Here is a 23720-nt window from a genome sequence, read left to right as displayed (position 1 = left end):
GTAACCACTTAACACCAGGTGGGCTGTGAGCTCTTCCACCCATCTAAGCAATAATTTTTTTTTTGTAAATATGGCTGCTATCTGCTGTCTTTGATCCGACCTAATATTATACGATGACTTATATTGACTGACTGACTTAGGTATATTGACTGACTTTAATAAAGTTATATTTTTTTTATTGCTTAGATGGATGGACGAGCTCACAGCCCACCTGGTGTTAAGTGATTATATTAGAAACCATTTAATTTTCGCCTGTCAGAGACAATGAATGTTACTTTAAGTAATACAGTTACTTTGTAGTCTGCGTGTTTAGTGACAACTACAGTGGTATTGGTTAAACATTTCACTAGAGTGCTTACTATATTTTTTTATTGCTTAGATGTGTGGACAAGCTCACAGCCCACCTGGTGTTAAGTGATTACTGGAGCTCATAGACATCCACAACGTAAATGCGCCACCCACCTGGAGATATATATTCTAAGGTCTCAAGTATAGTTACAATGGCAGCCCCACCCTTCAAACCGAAACGCATTACTGCTTCACGGCAGAAATAGGCAGGGCGGTGGTACCTACCCGTTCGGATTCACAAGAGGTCTTACCACCAGTAAAAAACTATTACTATTTTTGCTAAGTTATTTTGTTAATATAAATTATTGTTCTTCGTCTTTGTCTCCACCTTATCCCACTAGGTTCTTAGATCGAAACCTTATCAGCTTCGTGTGACAACATTTTGTAGAATTATCTCTGGTAATGTAAATAAAAAAAAAATCTTTTAAGGTTTTATTGTGTTTGTAATAAAAATGGCGGGGGCAAGCGCCAGGTCACTGCAAGAGTAATTTTTTTATTTCAAAGTAGTATTTGGTCAAGGAATTAAAACAATTCAGCCGAGGAATAATTCTGTATTTTAGATTAATATTATATAGTCTCACATTTATAGCTGTTGAAACCTACTAGTAATGGAACCGCTAAAATAACCTAAACGAAACATTCCCAGCCTTTGAATCGGTTTAGGTTATTTTTTTTCTAACAAGTAAATAACGACACAATAATTGACTAGAATTAAAGACGGATAATTATTTAAATTGACTAGAATGTTTTTTTCTTATTTAACAACATAAATAATAAATGTTTAATGTCATCGGATTATTGGTGGTAAGCGCAATGCGTTAAATAAATTGTATTTGAGTTACATTTTTATTCGTCAAGCTTTGATGTTTTAGTTAGTTTTCTTTTTATTTATAACCGAATTTCTTGAGAAGGCCGTCTTCGTTGAGGCTGTGCTCGAAGAACGGGCTTTCCCGGAAAATGACCGACGCATCGGCTATGTGCATTTGCCGCTTTCCATATCTGAAATAGAAAAAAAACGTGTTTAGCGCCATCTGCTGTTCAATAGCAAACTTTATATTAAGAGTCTGCATGTCATAGATGGCGTTAGTGAGACATTATAAGCCATGGCAGCTACTTCCAAGATAACCTGCTTTTAAATTAATTTTACAAAATATAAGCTTCAAATTTCTTAAAATGTGTTCAAACGTGTTTTTATTTCATGAGGAAACTTTAATTCTTAAATAAATAAAAAAAGAGTTTTTTTTTTTATAATTTACATTGCGTAAAAGGATATACGGTCTAAGCTGGTAAAGTCGATGCTTATCTTAACGTCCGCCCATTTTCTTTGTGAAAACGACCCAAAGACAAAAGAGTGCGTAATGAGATTTTACAATTTTACGGTCTAATCTCATTTTTGCTGACTCTATGTGGGTATGGTAAGGTTAAAAGCAAAAATCTTACGATAAATATTATATTCAAACGGGAGTCGTCGTTGTAGGAAGATTTTACACAAAAAATAGGAATGGAATAAAAACTCAAGGTGCCGTCATCATGAGAACTACATAAATATAAAACAAAACAAAATTTAGGTAGGTACCTACTAGTAGCAGAGCGTGTTGTGGGTTCAGTGTGCTTAGGGCGAGTTTTTTAGCGTTCTCGATCGCGTAAATATCTATATATTAATACGTGAAGCAAAAACTTTGTATCCCTCCTTACAAAAATTGCGCGGACGGAGCAGTATGAAATTTTCCACACTTATAGAGAATATAGAGAAGAAGTGCACAATGCTAATATTTTTTTTAAATAATGCATAAAATATACATTAAATCAATAAAGAAAACATTACACACACTACATACCATGTATTTGATGCACACACGCATGCATACTATTTATTGTCAAACTTTTGTTCTTGACGTCTGTTGTCAAATTTATAGATTAAATATTGTTTGTCTTTGTTAATATTTTTAATAGTGTAGTCTTGGCCAAATTTGTGATTATAGAAGTATAAAATACAATCATAATAGTGCACAAACTTACAATCCCAATTAATTATAGTCGAATTTCGACTACTGCGGGACCTCTAGTTAACTCAAATTTGTATGGAGTTGAAACAGCGCCCCCTAGCGGCAAACGTAGGGAAGTTTTATATCATTTTGAAGGTTTTTTTTCTTGCATTTTCCCGAGTTTTAATCCGGAACTCATGACAGTAGCAGGTATAGGCACAAAGATAGTACCCTCCTGTCTGAGTGCTTAGTGCGAGTTTTTAATATTCTCGATAGCGTAAAAGCTAACTCCAATTTGTATGCAGCTGGAACAGCGCCCCTAGCGGCAAACGCAGGCGAACGTTCCAACTCCATACAAATCAGAGTTAACTTTTACGCTATCGAGAACGTTAAAAAACTCACACTAAGCACACCGAAGAGGGGTGACGTCAGACGGCCGCTAATCCCTATATGTCGCGCAGAAGACAGAATAATCCAGGATTAAGGCAAAAATAAGATAGACATACCTTCCCCTCCCATGAACAGAATAGTATTCCTGCAGTTCTTTGAGATAGTTGGATATCTGTTCGGCGGTGTCGAAGCGCTCCGGGCGGCGGGGACGAGGATACTGCGCCTGCGCCGAGCACGACAAAATGGCGGCGAACAGTAAAATGGCCGACAGTGTTAGTCGCATTTTGCCTGTAATTAAAAAATAGATTTAGTAATGTTTAAATGGGACTAAACGCTGAGTGCTTTTTATGAATTAAAATATATTTATTCCCATCGTTTTTGTTAAATATCTCTAAAGTCTTCTTGAAGTCGTCGTGGCCTAAAGGATAAGAAGTCCGGTGGATTCGTGTTGAGCGATGCACCGGTGTTCGAATCTCAGACGGGTTTTTTAAAAAAAAAAAAAGGCGGGTACCAATTTTTCTAATGAAATACGTACTCAACAAATGTTCACGATTGACTTCCACGGTGAAGGAATAACATCGTGTAATAAAAATGAAACCCGCAAAATTATAATTTGCGTAATTACTGGTGGTAGGACCTCTTGTGAGTCCGCACGGGTAGGTTTCTGCCGTGAAGCAGTAATGCGTTTCGGTTTGAAGGGCGGGGCAGCCGTTGAAACTATACTTGAGACCTTAGAACTTATATCTCAAGGTGGGTGGTGCATTTACGTTGTAGATGTCTATTGGCTCTAGTAATCACTTAGCACCAGGTGGGCTGTGAGCTAGTCCACCCATCTATGTAATAAATAAAAAAAAAATTATATGATGTGGATCTTTAATTGGCTTTTTGTTTCTATTATTTGTTACATTATTATATTATGTTAGTTGACTTTTGGTTCTAATTATAGTAAATAAATAAATAAATATAATAAATAAAGACTCAGATACCCCAAGCGCGGATACTTCGCATGACGTTTGATTCTATGCCCGAAAAAGAAAGTGTCTCTGTAAATTTAGTAAATCTATACTAATATTATAAAGAGGAAAGATTTGTTTGTTTGTTTGTGTAGTGAATAGGCTCTGAAACTACTGAACCGTTTTTAAAAATTCTTTCACTATTTGGAAGCTACACTATTCCCGAATGACATAGGCTATAATCTTCTTTGAAAAAAATTAAGGATCCTTATTAAAACTCCAATAATGTAACCAAAGATTTAAAAAAAATACCTAAAATATTCTTTAAATCGCGTGCCCTGCGAAAACTATCGATGATAGAATAAAATAATGTACTACGACTTTGTAGAACACATTGTTATTTACAAAAAGTGTCGCGACAGCATATGTCTAACTATTACAGTTATGCCTCATTAAGTGTTCTTTTATTTTTTTAAATAAAAAAACGTCAAATATCGTTGAAATTTTTGTTAAAGACCCGAGCGGAGCCGGAGCGTGCCGCTATTCTTAATAAAGCAAAATAACTATCGTCGCAGCGCCATTTCGAAAAGCCAACGTTGAACTAAAACAAGATTACAATTTTAAATCGTGCTGATACCGAAATGTCAACTGATTCTTCTAATAAAATCATTTTATCAGCCGACAAAAGTGGCGTTATCGTCAGCGCAAAGCGTCAGGGCCCCTGCGAGCTTATGTCGAGCTTTTGATCGAAATTTGATGGGATTAAATTTATGGGCAAACATGGGTGGCGTGAAATGATAGATAAAAGCTAGTTGTAGTCAAAAAAGTTTGGTTGTGATAGTATAAGAGCTGATTTACTATGTAGGTACTATTGGAAGACGTTGTATACGATATGAGAAGATAAGCTTTAGGCACATTTTAAAGTCGTCGTGGCCTAAAAGATAAGACATCCGGTGCATTCGTATTTAGCGATGCACCGGTGTTCGAATCCCGCAGGCGGGTACCAATTTTTGTAATGAAATACGTACTTAACAAATGCTCACGATTGACTTCCACGGTGAAGGAATAACATCGCATAAAAAAGTCGTGTTCGAGAAAGATTTGCGGAATCACTGTATAATAAAGACATAGACAAGTATCAAAGTTGGGTGGCCGTATTCATGTTGTGAACTCTATAAGCTCCGGTAAGTACTCCGGTAAGTACGTAGCACCAGGCGGGTTTTAAGCTCTACACCCATGTACAGAAGAAAAATCTATTAGGATTGGTAAGAACGGAACGTATGAAAATAGTGTGGAACGGAGCGCTGGGATGTGACTGAGAGAAAACGGTAAGAAAGGGAAAAGATAATTTTGGAACGATGTTCCTCATGGGACGATGCGGAGGGGTACCCTAACCGGGAAAAAACGTCCGTAACGTAAGATTTTTATTATTTATGTATAGTCTTAATATGATGGCTATAGTGTCTAATATATAGTCTATGTGATGACGGTTATTATTATTATTATTCATATAAATAGCTGTTTCTTTGTATATTATCATTATATAAGTATATTTGGTCTAAATCATTGTGAACAAAATAAAGTTGATAACTTCGTAAAGTACTTTTTATTTTATTTTTATCAATAAAAAAATCATAATAAAAAATGTATACCCGAATCATTATTTTCTTTATATCTCGAATAGAACTTCAAATTAATATTTTTATAATAAGGAACTACGTTCCTATCCGGTGTCCCACGACACCACACATCTTTTTTTCCCCTACCTATGCTGATAGCCTTGAGAGGCTATTTCAGCTTCTCTTTGACGTGTAGGTGAGCTCACGGGGCTCTCACCAGGATTGTTGCTAACACTGGCCCTAGCAAGGGCAGTGCTTCGCAGAATCAACCAGCGACCCACTGAGAAGATTCGGTGAGAAACTCAGTGGGCTGTGTCTATGGGCTAATTCACTCGTCGAGACCTTCGTCGCAAGCAACGGGTTCGACGTGGACGGTGACCGGTGCTTGTGGTGCTTAAAAGCACCGTTAATGGATTGAGAAAAGAGAATGACAGACAGACATGACAGGGAAAAGGAAGATGGCGAAGACAGCCCAGCGTAAAAAAGGTGTAAAATATTTTAATAAGTGCAAAAATGGTCATAGTTTATGTGCCACGGTCCCAATGCTATATTATTTTAATTCAATCAAAGTGCTTTTATGTATGCATTTTGAATGATGGACTATACATTAATGTCCCACGCATCTGCATCGCAATTAGCTTGAAAGCACAGAGCCTAGTGTGCTTCACGAGTGCCCTCAACTCAATTATATTGGCGAAGCTCTTTCGGCACATCGCTCCAAATTTCAATAAGCCTAGGTACTCCTAAATTTGAATATTTGCGATTTTGTATCGCTAATGGCGAACGCATGCTTTTTAATACGCTTTTATTAGCTTCAGACGTATGAATGTTAGTATGTAACGGAATCTTTGAACATGATTTTGACCCCCTTCAAAACGTCAGATTAACTCGAAATTTGGCATACTTATTAAGGATGACAATTAAATAGGTAAAAAATATATTGAAAAAATTGAAAGTTAACTAAAAAAAAAGAAAAAAAATAGTTTAAAAAAACAAAAAAAATACGCCTTTATAGAAAATCCAACTAAAAAATTGAAAATAAATTTTGATAAATTTGAAGCGTGGGGTGCATGGTATCTGTAGTCAGTAGTAATAAATATTTTATGAACAGATATGAGTAGAAGGGTTATTTTGATAATATCCCGCAAAGCACCCCACGCTTTTTTACAATAAAATCATTTTTTCTGACACTATTTTTGATTCAAATTTATTAAAATTTATTTTCCATTTTTTAGTTGGATTTTCTATAAAAGCGAATTTGTTAGTTTTTTTAAACAATTATTTATTTTATTAATCGCTACGTGTGTAGTGTGCAGCTCGCCTAACCTTATATTTGTAACTGCACACACTAAATTATGACAGTATTACACGAATTAACAAAGCTAGCAGGCTGAAGTGGCAATGGGCCGGTCACATCTGTCGAGCCAGCGACGCCAGGTGGGGGAGGAAAGTCCTCGAATGGAGGCCACGGATGATGATGATGATGATGACACGAATTGACGACTTGAACGTCGAGTTCTCTTTTATTTTGCCTACATCACTCCAATACATGTGCGTCCAAGTTTCGTTAAAACATATCGGATTAGATTCTGGAATGAGTTTGTTTGTTGAGTCTTTCTATTGCATAATTGAGTGAACCAGTTCACGATGACCCGCTAGTGTTCTTATGTTACGTGGTTGTCGGAGATCAGAGACAATACAACGCGAACGCCGCCACATCCCGCCATTTGACCATCGCACCTCCCGCCACCGGAGCAGAGTTCATCCATATTATCTGGAAACGCTGCGTTCATCGACAGTGCGTTTCCAAAGACCTTTTTATGCCACGTATCATCCAGATTTTGGTATGAGCTCCCTTCCACGATGTTTCCCGAGCACTATGACATGTCCCTCTTCAAACGAGGCTTTCGGAGAGCACTCAATGGTGGGCAGCGGCTTGGCCGTCCCCTTGATATTGCCTTACACTTACCATCAGATGGGCTGCAAGCTCGTCTGCCTGCAAAGGCAATAAAAAACACACACAAACCTTGAGACGTGAGGTCAAAGTCTCATTTGTATTGTATATAGAGACGATTACGACAGAGTTCGACAAGCGAATTAACCCATAGACATCATATTTTATTACTGGTGGTAGGACCTGTTGTGAGTCCGCACGGGTAGGTACCACTACCTTGCCTATTTGTGCCGTGAAGCAGTAATGCGTTTCGGTTTGAAGAGTGGGGCAGCCGTTGTAACTATACTGAGACCTTAGAGCTTATATCTCAAGGTAACTTGAAATCAGGTGGGCCGTGAGTTCGTGTACCCATCTAAGCAATAAAAAACGATACGGACACTATTTAAAAAGGTTCACGCGAATAATTCCAAGTCTATTTCGAACGCAAGTCTTCCTTCGATCTATTTTAATGTTCGCGGGAAAGAGGCAAAGAGGCGTTTATTTCCAATTACGCATATGTTTTCCCGTGTTCTCTCTCAATAAACCGCGCGAGATTAGAAAGCCGCATCAACAGGTCGACCCCGACGCGGCGACGGTTGTAGGTACCTCGATGAAAAAATTATCGATAAAATTGTATTTTGCAAAAATAAAAACAAGAGACATGAAAAGAAAATTACCTTTAGTATAAATAAAACCTGAAAAACTTTTTAGTTTTAAATAAATATTGTTTTTAGACGAATACACTCACTTGTTTGAAGCTCAATGAAAAAGTTATCGATAAATATGTATTTTGAAAAAATAAAAATAACAAAAGACATGTAAAGAAAATTACCTTTAGTATATAAAATCTTTCAAACGCTCTTGAGTTTTAAATAAATATTGTTTTTAGATGAATTCACTCACCTGTTTGTAGCTCAATCAAAACATTATTGATAAAATTTTATTTTGAAAAAAATAACAAACATATGTAAAGAAAACTAACTACCTTTAGTATTTAAAACCTTTCAAACTCTATTTAGTTTTAAATAAAGATTGTTTTTAGACGAAATCTCTTACCTATTGTAGCTAGATGAAAACATTATCCATAAAATTGTATTTTGAAAAAATAAAAATAACAAAAGACATGTAAAGGAAATTACCTTTAGTATATAAAATCTTAAAAAACTTTTTAGTTTTAAATAAAGATTGGTTTTTAGACGGCTTCACTCACTTGTTTTTCAGTCAATGAAGAGAGTAGTCCAGTTTTGCATAGCATAGTAATACTTTAAAATATTAATTAAAGGCTTTAAATATATGTTTTATAATGACGTCAAATACTCTAGAATCAATGAAAATTCTAAAATTAAAGATTTTGAAAGGCTCCAGCTGTTTCAGCTGTTCTAACTGCATACAAATTTGAGTTAACTCTTACGAGATCGAGAACGTTAAAAAACTCACACTAAGCACGTTTGACGTCACGCGCGAAGCGAGAAAAATGTGTCACAGGACAACACTTGGGCCGATCGTGCCTCTCTATCAGTTGTTCCGCGCTCTGGCTTGTCTCAGGCGGAACGTGTGTAACGGACGTGACGTCACCTGCCATGTCCTGCCGCCAGCCATGTTAACACGCCCCCTTCCGCCACTGCCACTAGCCAAAGCCAACGCAGGGGGGATAGTGTTAATAAAACAAGCCTGGCCAGCCATTTCTACCTGCTTTCTGCTTTCTCGCACAAATAAAAGAACTTGACGTTACGCTGCTGTTTTTTTTTTTGTCGCATCATTTGGAGCACGTGACACATTTTCGTGCGTGCAGCCGGTGTTAATTGATTTATAAGACGTTATCTTTTTTTTTTTACCGCTTAGATGGGTGGACGAGCTCACAGCCCACCTGATGTTAAGTGGTTTCATTTTTATTACACGACGTTATTCCTTCAGCGTGGAAGTCAATCGTTAAGTACGTATTTCATTAGAATAATTGATACCCGCCTGCGGGATTCGAACACCGGTGCATCAACACGAATACATCGGACGTCTTATCCGTTAGGCCACGACGACTTCGAAATACGAATACATTTTGTTACAATACTATATTATTCTCGTATCTTAATTTAGCAATCCAAACATCGACAATTCGAATATAATCCCAACCCTGTCCCGCTGATTCAAACGACCAACAATAGACCGCTAACAATTTTCTATCGAGCGCCGAGTCCGTTGGCGCAACACTATGTCGGAAGTGTTTTTTTTTCTCATTTTCCATTTAAATACCCTTTTGCGATGTGAAAATTTTAATTGCGCCCCCGGTTTGTTTATTTGTAATAATAAACCTTTCATTATATAATTATAATGCATTTTTTTTTATTGAACGTGCTGATGAGCTGAACCCACCTGATGTTAAGTGGTTACTGGAGCCCATAGACATCTACAACGTAAATGCGCCATCCACCTTGAGATATAAGTTCTAAAGTCTCAGTATAGTTACAACGGCTGCCCCGCTCTTCAAACCGAAAGGTATTACTGCTTCACGGCAGAAATAGGCAGGGTGGTGGTACCTACCCGTGCGGACTCACACCGTGGAAATCAATCGTGAACATTTGTTAAGTACGTATTTCATTAGAAAAATTGGTACCCGCCTGCGGGATTCGAACACCAGCGCAATGATAGATACGAATGCACCGGACGTCTTATCCTTTGGGCCACGACGACTTCAAACTTCCTTTTTGAATTAAAAAAAACTCCCCCTGAATAGAACTTTTGTTCATTTAAATAAAACCACTGATAGAGTGCTATAGATAACATATTTAATGTGTTAATAAGTGAATCAAGTCAAAATCTTATTATCCTTTTTCAATGAACACGATCCGCGTGGACTGAAACATTGAATGAATATAATTAGTCCGTACAATTGAAGTCTTTTGGATTCATATGAGATAACATCTGAATGGCTCGTGTGAGGGTTGGCTAAAGCGAAACTCTGTGTTTTTGTGTTCGGCACTTTTAATCACTTTCAATAAAACTACCCTACGTATCTATGTATTCTTGCTACTTAACAATTGCCAGTAACGTATGTATTCAAAATTGTTACAAATCTATACCAATATTATAATTATAAAGATTATAAAGAGGAAAGATTTGTTTGTTTGTTTGTATTGAATAGGCTCCGAAACTACTGAACCGATTTGAAAAATTCTTTCACTGTTTGGAAGCTACACTATTCCCGAGTGACATAGGCTATAATCTTTTTTGAAAAAAATTTGGGATCCTTACTAAAACTCCAATAATATAACCCAAGGTGTAAAAAAATTACCTAAAATATTCATTATTGCGTGCCCTGTGAAAACTATTGATGATAGAATAAAAATATAATGTACTACGACTTTTTAGAACATATTATTATTTACAAAAAGCGTCGCGGCAGCATATGTCTGACTATTATAGTTGTGCCGCAATAAGTGTTCTTTTATTTAAAAAATAAAACAACGTCATATATCGTTGAAATTAAAGAACCGAGCGGAGCCGGAGTGTTCCGCTAGTCTTAAATATAGTTATGTCGGGGCAACCGCATTATTAAAACCATCATCAGACATCATAGGGGCGAATAGGGTGATCGAGCTAAGATAAATATTGAGTACACAAAACACATCATCGTTGAAGTCGTCGTGGCCTAAAGAATAAGCTGACGTCCGATGCATTTGTATCTAGCGATGCAACGGTGTTCGAATCCCGCAGGCGAGTACCAATTTTTCTTATGAAATACGTAGGTACTTAACAAATGTTCACGATTGACTTCCACGGTGAAGGAATAACATCGTGTAATAAAAATCAAACCCGCAAAATTATAATTTGCGTAATTACTGGTCGTAACCACCATATTATAAATAATAAATAAGAAAAAAATTCGACAGTTTTTTAATTAAAGATAACTTATTCTTTATATGTGCACGTATATATCTAAATGATCTAATTATATCTAACCATAACGACCATCTTAATTTCTGATTCGAGATTAACTTGAATATAAGCAAGATACAAAACTTAACGTGAAAACATTATTCGAGTCGCGAACTACCAAAGTTTATAATGTAAAGGAAAAACCATTTTAGAAACTCTTTAAAAATAAACGCACGGCTGCCATTTTGAATTTAGCAGCGCCGTCAACTCAAAGGAGCGGATTCATAGTACGTCGGATATTATTTTCACGGCTCGCAACACTTTAACTAGAAACGGAACGTGACGCAATATGGCTGCGTTAGGAATATTAATATTGAGCTATCATAAAGTTACACGTTATTGTGGTAATTAGTTTTAAAAATATTTATAATTAAACAGTAGATACAACTTTAATACTACGCGTCCCTCAGTAGTCGAAGTTCAGCTGTAATTAATTGGAATTATAGGTACACTGTAGACAAATAATATTAATCTATTCTCAATTTGACCACAGACTTTAAACAATATTTTTTTTTTATGGCCTGGTGACAGAGACCTTTTTGTCATATCTTATTTGGAAAATGTTCATTACTTTGAGGTCACTACACTTCACTTCACAAAATTTTGTCATTTAAATTGTTTGAATTGTATTTTTTATATAATTCAAATTAAGTTTGACAATAAGCAAAGATTATATACATTTAAGTGTTGTGTCAAATACGTGGTAGGGTGTGTAATTTTTTTTAATTGATTTAATGTATTTTTTATGTATAATAAAAAAAATTATCTTCTGCACTCCTTCTCTATATTTTCTCTATAAGTGTGGGAAATTTCATACTCCTCCGTCTGCGCAATTTTCGTAAAATAGCCTCTCAAGGCTATCAGCAGAGGTAGGAAAAAAAATCGAAAGCAAAGCACGGATTTGGAGTTTAGAAACGAAAGACGTGTGGCGTATTTTTTTTTCTTTTTTTTATTGTTTAGAAGGGTGGATGAGCTCACAGCCCACCTGGTGTTAAGTGGTTACTGGAGCCCATAGACATCTACAACGTAAATGCGCCACCCACCTTGAGATATAAGTTCTAAGTTCTCAGTAGGTATAGTTACAACGGGTACCCCACCCTTCAAACCGAAACGCATTACTGCTTCACGGTAGAAATAGGCAGGGTAGTGGTACCTACCCGCGCGGACTCACAAGAGGTCCTACCACCAGTAATTACGCAAATTATAATTTTGCGGGTTTGATTTTTATTAAACGATGTTATTCCTTCACCGTGGAATTCAATCTAAGTACCTACGTATTTCATTAGAAAAATTGGTACCCGCCTGCGGGAATCGAACACCGGTGCATCGCTACATACGAATGCACCGGACGTCTTATCCTTTAGGCCACGACGACTTCTATCCTTTAGGCCACGACGACTTCATCAAATCATCCGCTTTTTCTTTAATCAAGCATTCTTCTTCTTCTTTTTCTTCACCTTATCCAACTAGGTGGGGTCGGCACAGCTAATTTTTCTCTCCTATTCTCTTCTATCAGCCGTCATCTCAACACTCACTCCTCTTTCTCTCATATCGTCATTCTCACACTCCATCCATGTCTTCTATGGTCGACCTTCTTCCCCCTCTACCTTGCACTAACATTTCCATACATCTCCTAGTCACATGCATCTGCTGTCTGCGCATCACATGTCCATACCATGCTACCGTACCGTTTTTATTTAAGCATTTATAAACTAAGCGAAAAGCAGTTTCCCAGAACCTTTATAAATGTCTTTTCGCGAGTCCTGCATTGAGCCAGGTATTTTTAGAACGGCGTTTTCTTAAAATAGAACTCATTAATTTTTGTTCGGGATTGTGTTGTAATTTTAGAAAGAAAATTGAGCGTTTGATAATTGCAGTCCTTTGTCTAGAGTCAAAGGCGACGACAATGGAACGAAAAACGTTGATTAGCGAATCAATTGCCAAGACTCCGCGTGCTGGCGGCAAACGAAGGGGCGCTGTTCTGACTCCATACAAATTTGAGTTAGCTTTTACGCGATCCAGAAGTAAACTAAGTCATAGTTTAAAAAAAACTAACAATATACGCTTTTATTGCGTCCAACTAAATCCAACTAAAATATGGAAAATAAATTTGAATTAAAAATAGTGTAAGAAAAAATGATTTTATTGTCTACAGGATCTATGATCTACTCTTCAATGAGAAACTAATCAAAGCGAAGCCATCTAGTGGCCGACGCCCGTAAACATTTTTGTTGAGTGCTCGAGTTTCTTATCTTTAATTAATTTATGTGTATTATCTATGTCCTCGACTATGGCTTTCCCGCAAAATGCTTAGTTCAGGCACGAAATATTATAATACTTACTAGCTGACCCGGCAGACTTCGTAGTGCCTCGTTAAATAAAAGACATAAGTCGTCTATTATCAAATAATCTGTGCATTTGGACAAAAAAATGTTATTGATATGTCAATACAGATTGATTTGAATATAATCGTCTCCTTCAAAGAATACGGTTCAAAACCTGCATTAAATAAAGGTTAATACTTAACCTGTTATTTATCTAAGATGTCGTTCAGAAGAGTTTTATGACTGCCAATGGAATACAAAGTCAATAATTCGTTTTTCTGATTTACCAATAATTGTCCAAAAGTCACATTGCCGGCTTTGATAATAGTCGACTCACATAAGCTTTTGTATAAAATAAACTTGAAACAATAGGAATCCATCCGTTGGGGGACACATCAAAGGAAAAACAAAATTGTTATTTTTATTTAATTCCGAGCACTTTCACATTTATCTACCTTTTAAACCTTCTCTGGACTTCCACAAATAATTCAAGACGAAAATTAGTCAAATCGGTCCAGCCGTTCTCGAGTTTTAGCGAGACTAACGATCAGCAATTCATTTTTATATATATAGATAGATTACCTTGCCTTGTTAGGGACGAGTAAGCATTTTTGAAACGCAAGCCTATAAAAATAAATGATAAAAAAATGGCACTTTGATTAAGTTACAATTGTGCATTATGTTTGACTCTTTTAGATGACAAGGCTGCCGTCTACTGCCTTAGTAGAGCTTTATTTTAAAAGCAACTTGTAAATTGCAACTCTTAAAAGTATTTTTTTCAACCGATCGTCTCGCCGGAACTATCATCCGCACCATCTGGATGGTTGGCGTTCCACTACAATGCGTTTTAAAAACAGTTTTCTGCCACGCACAGTAAATCTCTGGAATTCGTTGCCATCAGCGGTCTTCCCCAACAACTGCGACGTTGGGTTATTCAAGAAAAGAGCATATTCTTATCTGAAGGGTAGGCAACGCACTGGCGTAAACGCTGGTGACCGTGGGCGGCGGTGAATCACTTACCATCAGGTGACCCGTCTTGCTCGTTTGCCTCTTAGTTGTAATAAAAAAAAAAAAAAAATTTTGGCTCAAGCCACGCGCTTAATACTAAAAGCGAAACCAAGCGAAGGCGGAATTTAATTCGCGAAACATAGCCCTTTAGGAAATCAAAGGTAGACCGTGAAATTCTATGAGTTTCTTAACGATCATTTGTTTAATTGATAATTATAAATAGACGTGCTTTAACAAAAACCGACTTCAAATAGAAAAAAAAAAGATATTCCAAAACAAATGAATATACACTAAAAACAATAATAATCGAAATCGGTTGGCGTGATATTGAGTTATTCATCTATTTGTCGCGCGCGTACTTAATGCAAATTTAAGACTTATACGATTTTCTCATGGTTACCATTATCAGAACTGGACTAAAGTGAAATGAAAGCACACGGGAAGCGTCAGCTTTCTAATAAAAAAAGGATCATCAATATCGATTCACCCAGTCAAAAGCTATGAGGTAACAAACATAAAAAAAAACATACAGTCGAATTGAGAACCTCCTCCTTTTTTGAAGTCGGTAAAAAAATCACGGCTGCCTGATATTTTACTCAGCCGACATTGATCCTTTTAGATTTTAAGTTTAGTAGAACACAGATTGACTGATGCTATGTACCTAGAGATGTTTGAACAATCGAAATTAAGACCGGGAGCGAAATGGAGACGGGAAAAGAAGGACCTAGTAAAAGAACGAAGCGAATAATCGATCCGGTTCAATTATTAAATCGAAATTCACAAGACATACATTCTTTACTGGTGGTAGGACCTCTTGTGAGTCCGCACGGGTAGGTACCACCGCCCCGCCTATTTCTGCCGTGAAGAAATAATGCGTTTCGGTTTGAAGGGCGGGGCAGCCGTTGTAACTATACTTGAGACCTTAGAACTTGTATCTCAAGGTTGGTGGCGCATTTACGTTGTGGATGTCTATGGGCTCCAGTAACCACTTAACACCAGGTGGGCTGTGAGCTCGTCCACCCATCTAAGCAATAATAAAAAAAAAAACATTAATCGCTCTGGACTCATCCCGAGCTGATATATCAATGTGAAATTTGGTTGTATAGAATTGAGAACCTACAATAAAACCTTAATCGAATAGGTAGGTTAATTGTTTTTAATCTCCTCGAATCTTCTTAATTGGTTCAGTGTTTTAGAGAACATTCGAATGTTGTAACGTGGAATTAGATTGTTGAATTGGAATCTTTTAAACGTGCTTTTAATTGGTGCCGGGACGTTTTGTAGGCGGCCGGGAAGTCTTCGCGTGTGGATATGAAGAGCGGAATCCCCTTTGTATCATTAAGGATTCAATTCCGGTCTTTGTTTGAAAAATCCTTACGGCTTATGTTCGAGGCTGGGCCTTATTTTTATAAAACTCACGCTAAAAACATTTCAAGATATATTCCTATGATCTAATAAATTCTTTTATTTATTTGTTGCTTATATGGTTGGACGGGGACACAGCCCACCTGATGTTAAGTGGTTACCGGAGCCCATAGACATCTACAACGTAAATGCGCCACACACCTTGAGATATCGTTCTAAGGTCTCAGTATAGTCACAACGGCTGCCCCACCCTTCGAACCGAAACGCATTACTGCTTCACGGCAGAAATAGGCGGGGCGGTGGTACCTATCCGTGCGGACTCCCAAGAGGTCCTACCACCAGTAATTACGCTAATTATAATTTTGCGGGTTTGATTTTTATTACACGATGTTATTCCTTCACTGTGGAAGTCAATCGTGAACATTTGTTGAGTACGTATTTCATTAGAAAAATTGGTACCCGCCTGCGGGATTCGAACACCGGTGCATCGCTACATACGAATGCACCGGACGTCTTATCCTTAAGGCCACGACGACTTCACGAGTACTATCGGATCTATGGTTTTATTGCAGCTTGTCATAGAGAAACAGGAAATCCAGCTCAAATACAGGTCGGTCGTGAGGTCGTCACTGAAAAAGACCTACAAAAGACCCGTGGAACTATTTCTGTTCAAAATGATTCTCGTTGTGGCGAGCGGTTCTTTGTGTTTACAAGTACATCTACTCATGACAACAATAAACCGTACGTAATTAACTGAAATTCGTCGTAAATACAAGCAAAGGGTCCACCACCGGCCAGAAAACTCAAGTGCCCTTAGCGGTACTCCGATAAAATCGGTATAATGCGACCGCTTGGATATGATGCGCACAATGGATTTGCTTAAAGATGTTTCGGAGGCGGCCCGTATTTGTAAAGACCCGGTATATTTTTGTCGTTTTAACCCTTTGACGTCCTGTGATAATAGTCGGTGTACTATTTCTGTTGTCGTTGTCTTCTTAAATTGAACAATGGATTCGAGGACTTTCTGGATGTTTTGTTGAGCCATTTAAGAGGAATCAGAACTGTTGAATATAAAACGTCGAGTCGGTCTCGATAGGTTATATGAGGCCATCATCGTAAAAGTGGCCTAACCCACAATATTTCAAAATTGATGCATCTAAATTGCAATTTATTTGAAACAAAATAAGTTTTGACGCAAAACCGGCCTATGAACAAATGTAAACATTATTTTCGCGCGTATTGTTTTTGCGAAGCAGTGTAAAAGTATGTGGCGGGTAGCCATCATACAACGCAAGATAATTAACAGATACCTGAATCTCGCTTACGACATTTTCAAGATAAAGCGCATATATACAAGTTCCGAACAACAACACCCGGACCGTCGGTCTACCGAGCAAATATCACCCGCTCGGTGGAAGATCTTCCCTTTGTCGTTGAAGCCTCCCAAAAATATAATAAATTCAAATCTCGATATCTCCATACTAATATGGTAAGCTTAGGCCAGTTTTGCGCTGACGGCCTCATATAGGGCTGGTAATTTTATATTAGCGCGCAATGTAACGCAATAAGAAATGAGTTGCCGCGTGCGGTCAATGGATGAGGTGTGCCACTACCAGATATATTCGCTTTGAATTGCCGGCTCATTTAATATGAACCGATTGCCCTGTGATCCGAGTGATCCTGCCTATTTCTGCCGTGAAGCAGTAATGCGTTTCGGTTTGAAGGGTGGGGCAGCCGTTGTAACTATACTGAGACCTTAGAACTTACATCTCAAGGTGAGTGGTGGCATTTACGTTGCAGATATCTATGGGCACCGGTAACCACTTAATACCAGGCGGGCTGTGAGCTCGTCCTTCCACCTACGTAACAAAAAAAACGATCAGACCAGTCACACTTCTTGGGATAAGGTGGATAAGGGCGGTCTTTTATGAACACGGAGCCCTTTTCGTAAGCACTAGCTGTTCAAAGGCTATACTGACGTATGAGCTCATGCTTATAGATTTTTTCTATTTTTTATTGCTTAGATGGGTGGACGAGCTCACAGCCCACCTGGTTTTAAGTGGTTACTGGAGCCCATAGACATCTACAACGTAAATTCCGCCACCCACCTTGAGATATAAGTTCTAAGGTCTCAGTATAGTTACAACGGCTGCCCCACCCTTCAAACCGAAACGCATTACTGCTTCACGGCAGAAATAGACGGAGTGGTAGTACCTACCCGTGCGGACTCACAATAGGTCCCACCACCAGAACTACTATCAGGATGCTCATCCCTCGACTCATGAAGGCCAAGAAGTCTGAACTTCCGCGTGACCACACGCTGTGTGAAGCGGATATCTTACAAAGGGCTGTTAGACAAGGATATTGACCGATAGTGTGGTTCCCTCGTCTATTTCCTCGTCTATTCCTTCGTCCATTCTAAGTCGCGTACAAAGCAAAGAGTTTCACCAGAAGGTCAGCATTTTCTTTTGACACTATGAGCCAGACTATTATCGGATTTGCATAGTGGTGGAAGTTTTCTTCTGCCTGGGCGACCGACCAAAAAGTGAGTAACTCTTCATTCGCTCGCCAGTAATGCACAACTATTTCTTTCCTATTTATCTATATCTATACTAATATATAAAACTACAATGGTTTTTACGGATGTTCCGTTATAACTACTGAACCATGCATCCGATTGACTTGAAACTTGGTATCCATGTAGAAAATACATGTACTTAATGGATAGGCTAATATTTATATGAGTGTTGGACTTCCTACACCAGTTGCGGGGGTGTTAATGATGAGGATCTTTGTGGGGGTGAGAAATAATAATGTTAATATGAAATGCCAAGCGAAGCGGACGGGTACAGCTAGTTGCTTATAATAATTGTAATTGATAAGTACGTAATGCTTTACTATAATGCTACATATTCAGTGCACGAACAAAAATTTTTTAATTTTGAAATTTTTTATGTTAGTGATATATTTTATGAATTTTGGAACAAAGTTCCTTATCGCGCGTTGTGAAAGGAGGCTAGACGGAAAAAATTCTTACGAAAAGTTGTCACGACACTTTTTAGATCCGTCATTCTGACCAATCAACGTGTAGGCGCTTATCGCGTGACATTGCTCGTATCCGATTGGTCCGCGTAATGAGTACAGTTTCTCGAGATAGCGTTTCAACAATAGTAATTTAGTTCATGGTATTGTTTTTTTCTTCTTCATAATGCCGTAATTTATTATTATAACTTTAAAAAAAATTTACAATTCCTTCACTAATTAATCGAAAGGAACTTCGTTCCATCCGGGTGTCCATTGACACCTCTGAAGTTTTATTTATTCAATATTCATTAGAACTTGTGAGAGATGAGTGGTCGGTCGGCGACTTATCTAAGCCTGCCGTGACTTGCGGTTATGAGCGACGATGACCACTCATCATCAAATGGTCCACATGCTCGTCTAACAAAAAAAAAAAACATGGAATGAAAAACGCGAAATTCACATCAAAAATCGCAAATTTCTAAATTACTTTATGCAGGTAGCTCTAAGCTCAACGAGTCAATTATAAAGAGCTTTTAAGTTGTCGTTTGATCTCATATCTACCGTAAAGTCGTTTGGGGACTTTAAGGAATTCCTTACGAGAGGGTTGTTTTCTTATTCGGGGAAACGGGTTTAGGGTGGCGTAGGATTTTGTGAATTACTACTGCTTTATGACACATCTTGTGAGTCCGCACGGGTAGGTACCATCATCCTGCCTATTTCTGCCGTGAAGCAGTAATGCGTTTCGGTTTGAAGGATAGAGCAGGCGTTGTAACTATACTTGAGACCTTAGAACTTATCTCAAGGTGGGTGGCGCATTTACGTTGTAGATGTCTATGGGCTCCAGTAACCACTGAACACCAGGTGGGCTGTGAGCTCGTCCACACATCTAAGCAATAAGCAAAAAAAAAGTGTAGGTGAAGCTCACGGGGCTCAAACCTGGTGAATTTGCTAACACTGACCCTAGCAAGAGCAGTGCTTCGCAGAATCTACCACCGGATCGGAAACGTGACCCACTTAGAAGATCCGGCGAGAAACTCCGTGGGCTGTGTCTGTGGGTTAATTTAGTCGTTGAGTCCGTCGCGGCAAGCGACCTATAGGCCTAGAGGCCACCCTGCCTATTTCTGTCGTGAAGCAGTAATGCGTTTCGGTTTGAAGGATAGGGCAGCCGTTGTAACTATACTTGAGACCTTAGAACTTATATCTCAAGGTAGGTGGCGTATTTACGTTGTAGATGTCTATGGGCTCCAGTAACCACTTAACATCAGGTGGGCTGTGAGCTCGTCCACCCATCTAAGCAATAAATAAAAAAAGTCAACTTTAACAAAGTGTACAAAAGCTCAATGTAAATAATTATGTTTCTCGTAATTACGGACAGGGTGTAACAAAACTGACTTTGAAACCAAATCGGGTGCAATCTAGTAACACAAAGGGAAAGTAATTATCAAAATAAGCAGTAATTTATATCGACCTGTATTGGTAAATTATTTTAAGCTCAGCAAAAGCTCTCTTTTGTTACTGGTAGTAGAACGTCCTGTAAGCAAACACGGGTAGATACCACCTTTCCTATTTTTGCCGTGAAGCAGTAATGCGTTTCGGTTTGAAGGTTAAGGCAGTCGTTGTACTGTTAAAACTCAGATTTAGAACTCATGTCTCAAGGGGAGCGGCGACTTTGACGTTGTTGATGTCTATGGGCTCCGATGATCGCCTAACACTAGGTAGGCCGTGAGGACGTCTACCTATTTAAGAAAAAAAAAGTGTGACATCTCAGAATTTTTTCTCGATGAACCGATTTAAATGTTTATTTTTCTATTTGAGAGCTAGTGCTTTTACTGGTGGTAGGACCTCTTGTGAGTCCGCACGGGTAGGTACCATCACCCTGCCTATTTCTGCCGTGAAGCAGTAATGCGTTTCGGTTTGAAGGGTGAGGCAGCCGTTGTAACTAACTATACTGAGATCTTAAAACTTATATCTCAACGCGGGTGGCACATTTACGTTGTAGAAGTCTATGGGCTCTAGTAACCACTTAACACCAGGTGGGCTGTGAGATCGTCCACCTATCTAAGCAATAAAAAAAAATGGCCCCGTTTGAATTACTTTCAGACACAGCCCACTGAGTTTCTCGCCGGATCTTCTCAGCGGGTCGCGATTTCGATCCGCTAGTAGATTCAGCGAAGCACTGTTCTTGCTAGGGCTAGGTGTTAGCAAACTTATCAGGTTAGAGCCTCATGAGCTCACCTACTCGCCAGGTTATGCTGGCATAGCCCCTCGAGGTTACAAGCATAGGTAGGAAAAAAATCATTGTAATTCTATCAAGATTCTACCAGTAGTTTTTGAGTTATCACTACATAGTATAATACAAAGTCGCTTTCTCTGTCCCTATGTATGCTTAAATCTTTAAAACTACGCAACGGATTTTGATGCGGTTTCTTTTAATAGATAGAGTGATTGAAGAGGAAGGTTTATATGTATAATAACATCCATTAAATAGTGGAGAAATCAATAATAAATTACAGTTTCCGAAGCGAAGCGAGGGCGGGTCGCAAGTCCTTAATAAAACATATTTCATAGTCTTTGACGACATCGATGATGTTTTCATTCTATTTCGTTGAAATCTATGCACTTATTTTGTTATAATTTTGTGTTATTAATACTAATTAAAATAGAAAAATAAAATGCGATGGGTAAAAAGCTTAAGCGACATTTCACTTATCACGCGACATTTATCTATATATTAATACGTGAAGCAAAAACTTTGTATCCCTTTTTACGATAATTGCGGGGCCGGAGGAGTATGAAATTTTCCACACTTACAGAGAATATAGAGAAGAAGTGCACAATGCTAATTTTTTTTTTAAATAATGCATAAAAGATACATTAAATCAATAAAGAAAACATTACACACACTACGTACCATGTATTTGACGCACACACGCATGCATACTATTTATTGTTAAACTTTTCTTCTTGACGTCTGTTGTCAAATTGAGATTAAATATTGTTTGTCTTTGTTAATATTTTTTATAGTGTAGTCTTGGCGAATTTTTTATAAAATACAATCATAGTAGTGTACAAACTTACAATTCCAATTAATTATAGTCGAATTTCGACTTCTGCGGGACCTCTTGTTCTTTTAAATATTACTGATAACTTTTTACAATACTAAATTTGAAAAAAATGTATTCTGTGAACGTTTTTCTTTGGTGGAAAATATTTTATAATCGATGACGCTTAAATCACTAGTAGAACTTAATAGCAGTAACCACTTAACACCAGGTGGGCTGTGAGCTCGCCCATCCATCTAAGCAATAAAATAAAAAATCACACCAGGGGATTTTTTTTTTTGTTTGATAAATTGTGTTTTTTAGAAATTATATTTAAATACGAATTACATTGAATTGATTGATTATAATAATATTTTATTATTCATTGTTTTCTTTCAATAATAAAAAAAAGAGTTTATGTTTAAGTTGATTATCGATAAAGTTGATTATTGAAAACAGGAATAAAACAACATTTTCTGAAAATAAATCGTAGCTAGATCGATTTATCGCCCCCAAAATCCCGTGTATACTAAATTTTATGAAAATCATTGGAGCCGTTTCCCAGATTCAGATTATATATATATTTATATACAAGAATTGCTCGTTTAAATATATAAAATTTAAATTAACAGTAAATATTAAATGTTCTACGCCTAAGAACACAATACCATATTGTGTGTTGGAAAAATAAATACTGAATGGGAAAACACGAAAAACATATTCTATGTACTAATGTTTGGACTATGTAATTATTTCTAGGTTGTTGAAAAACATGAGTGACTTTTAAAAAAAATTTTTATTTAGGCGTTGTTAATTAAATTTCGTTTATCTGTGGTATTAAAATTTAAATATTAACTAGAGGTCCCGCAGTAGTCGAAATTCGACTTTAATTAATTGGAATTGTAAGTTTGTACACTATTACGATTGTATTTTATACTTCTATAATCAATAATTTCACCAAGACTAAAAAATATTAAAAAAACAAATAATGTTTAATCTCAATTTGACAACAGACGTCAAGAACAAAAGTTTGACAATAAATAGTATGTATGCGTGTGTGCGTCAAATCATGGTATGTAGTGTGTGTAATGTTTTCTTTATTGATTTAATGTATCTTTTATGCATTATTTAAAAAAAATATTAGCATTGTGCACTTCTTCTCTATATTCTCTATAAGTGTTGAAAATTTCATACTCCTCCGTCCGCGCAATTTTCGTAAAAAGGGATACAAAGTTTTTGCTTCATGTATTAATATATAGATTATAGTTTGATTTTATGTTATAAACAAAAAAAATTAAATTCATTATGTGTTTAACAGTATATATCGTAATTTCTTTCTAAAAAGATTTTCAAGCTTTTCCAAAAAATAATTTCCGCACAATTTCCATGAAAAAAAGAATGCATAGTTTTATTTTTAAAAAGTTACTCAAAGCAAACAAAAAAAAAACACTTACCTTCGTTCTGTGAGCTTGTTGGCCACTTAATGAAGTCTGTGAATTCTTGATGGTTGTTTAGTAGTGAGTGAACGTGGTAACTCTGACCTGCCGTTTTTATGACTCACATGAGCGGAGCTACAGGTGGGAGGAGCCAGAGAACAGGGCGGAATGGAGTCGAAATGTTTTTAAATAAAGTTTTTAAAGTCGTCGTGGCTTAAAGGATAAGACATCCGGTGCATTCGTGTTGAGCGATGCACCGGCGTTCGAATCCTGCGGGCGAGTACCAATTTTTCTAATGAAATACTTACTCAACAAATTTTCACGATTGACTTCCACGGTGAAGGAATAACACATCGTGTGATCA

General features: G+C 37.4%; 1 protein-coding gene across 1 annotated transcript; it reads right to left on the bottom strand.

Annotated features, from left to right (window-relative positions):
- Positions 1 to 1126: 1126 nt before the first annotated feature.
- On the bottom strand, positions 1127 to 23443 carry NPF2 (neuropeptide F 2). Its single transcript, NM_001130889.2, is given in 3 exon segments — positions 1127 to 1347; positions 2840 to 3011; positions 23375 to 23443. Coding segments are annotated over 2 exon segments (282 nt in total). The 5' UTR covers positions 3007 to 3011; positions 23375 to 23443; the 3' UTR covers positions 1127 to 1232.
- Positions 23444 to 23720: the final 277 nt, after the last annotated feature.

This window comes from Bombyx mori, chromosome 2 (genome assembly GCF_030269925.1).
Source record: "Bombyx mori chromosome 2, ASM3026992v2".
Classification (NCBI taxonomy): Eukaryota; Metazoa; Arthropoda; class Insecta; order Lepidoptera; family Bombycidae; genus Bombyx; species Bombyx mori.
This window is presented reverse-complemented; position numbering and strand designations above follow the sequence as displayed.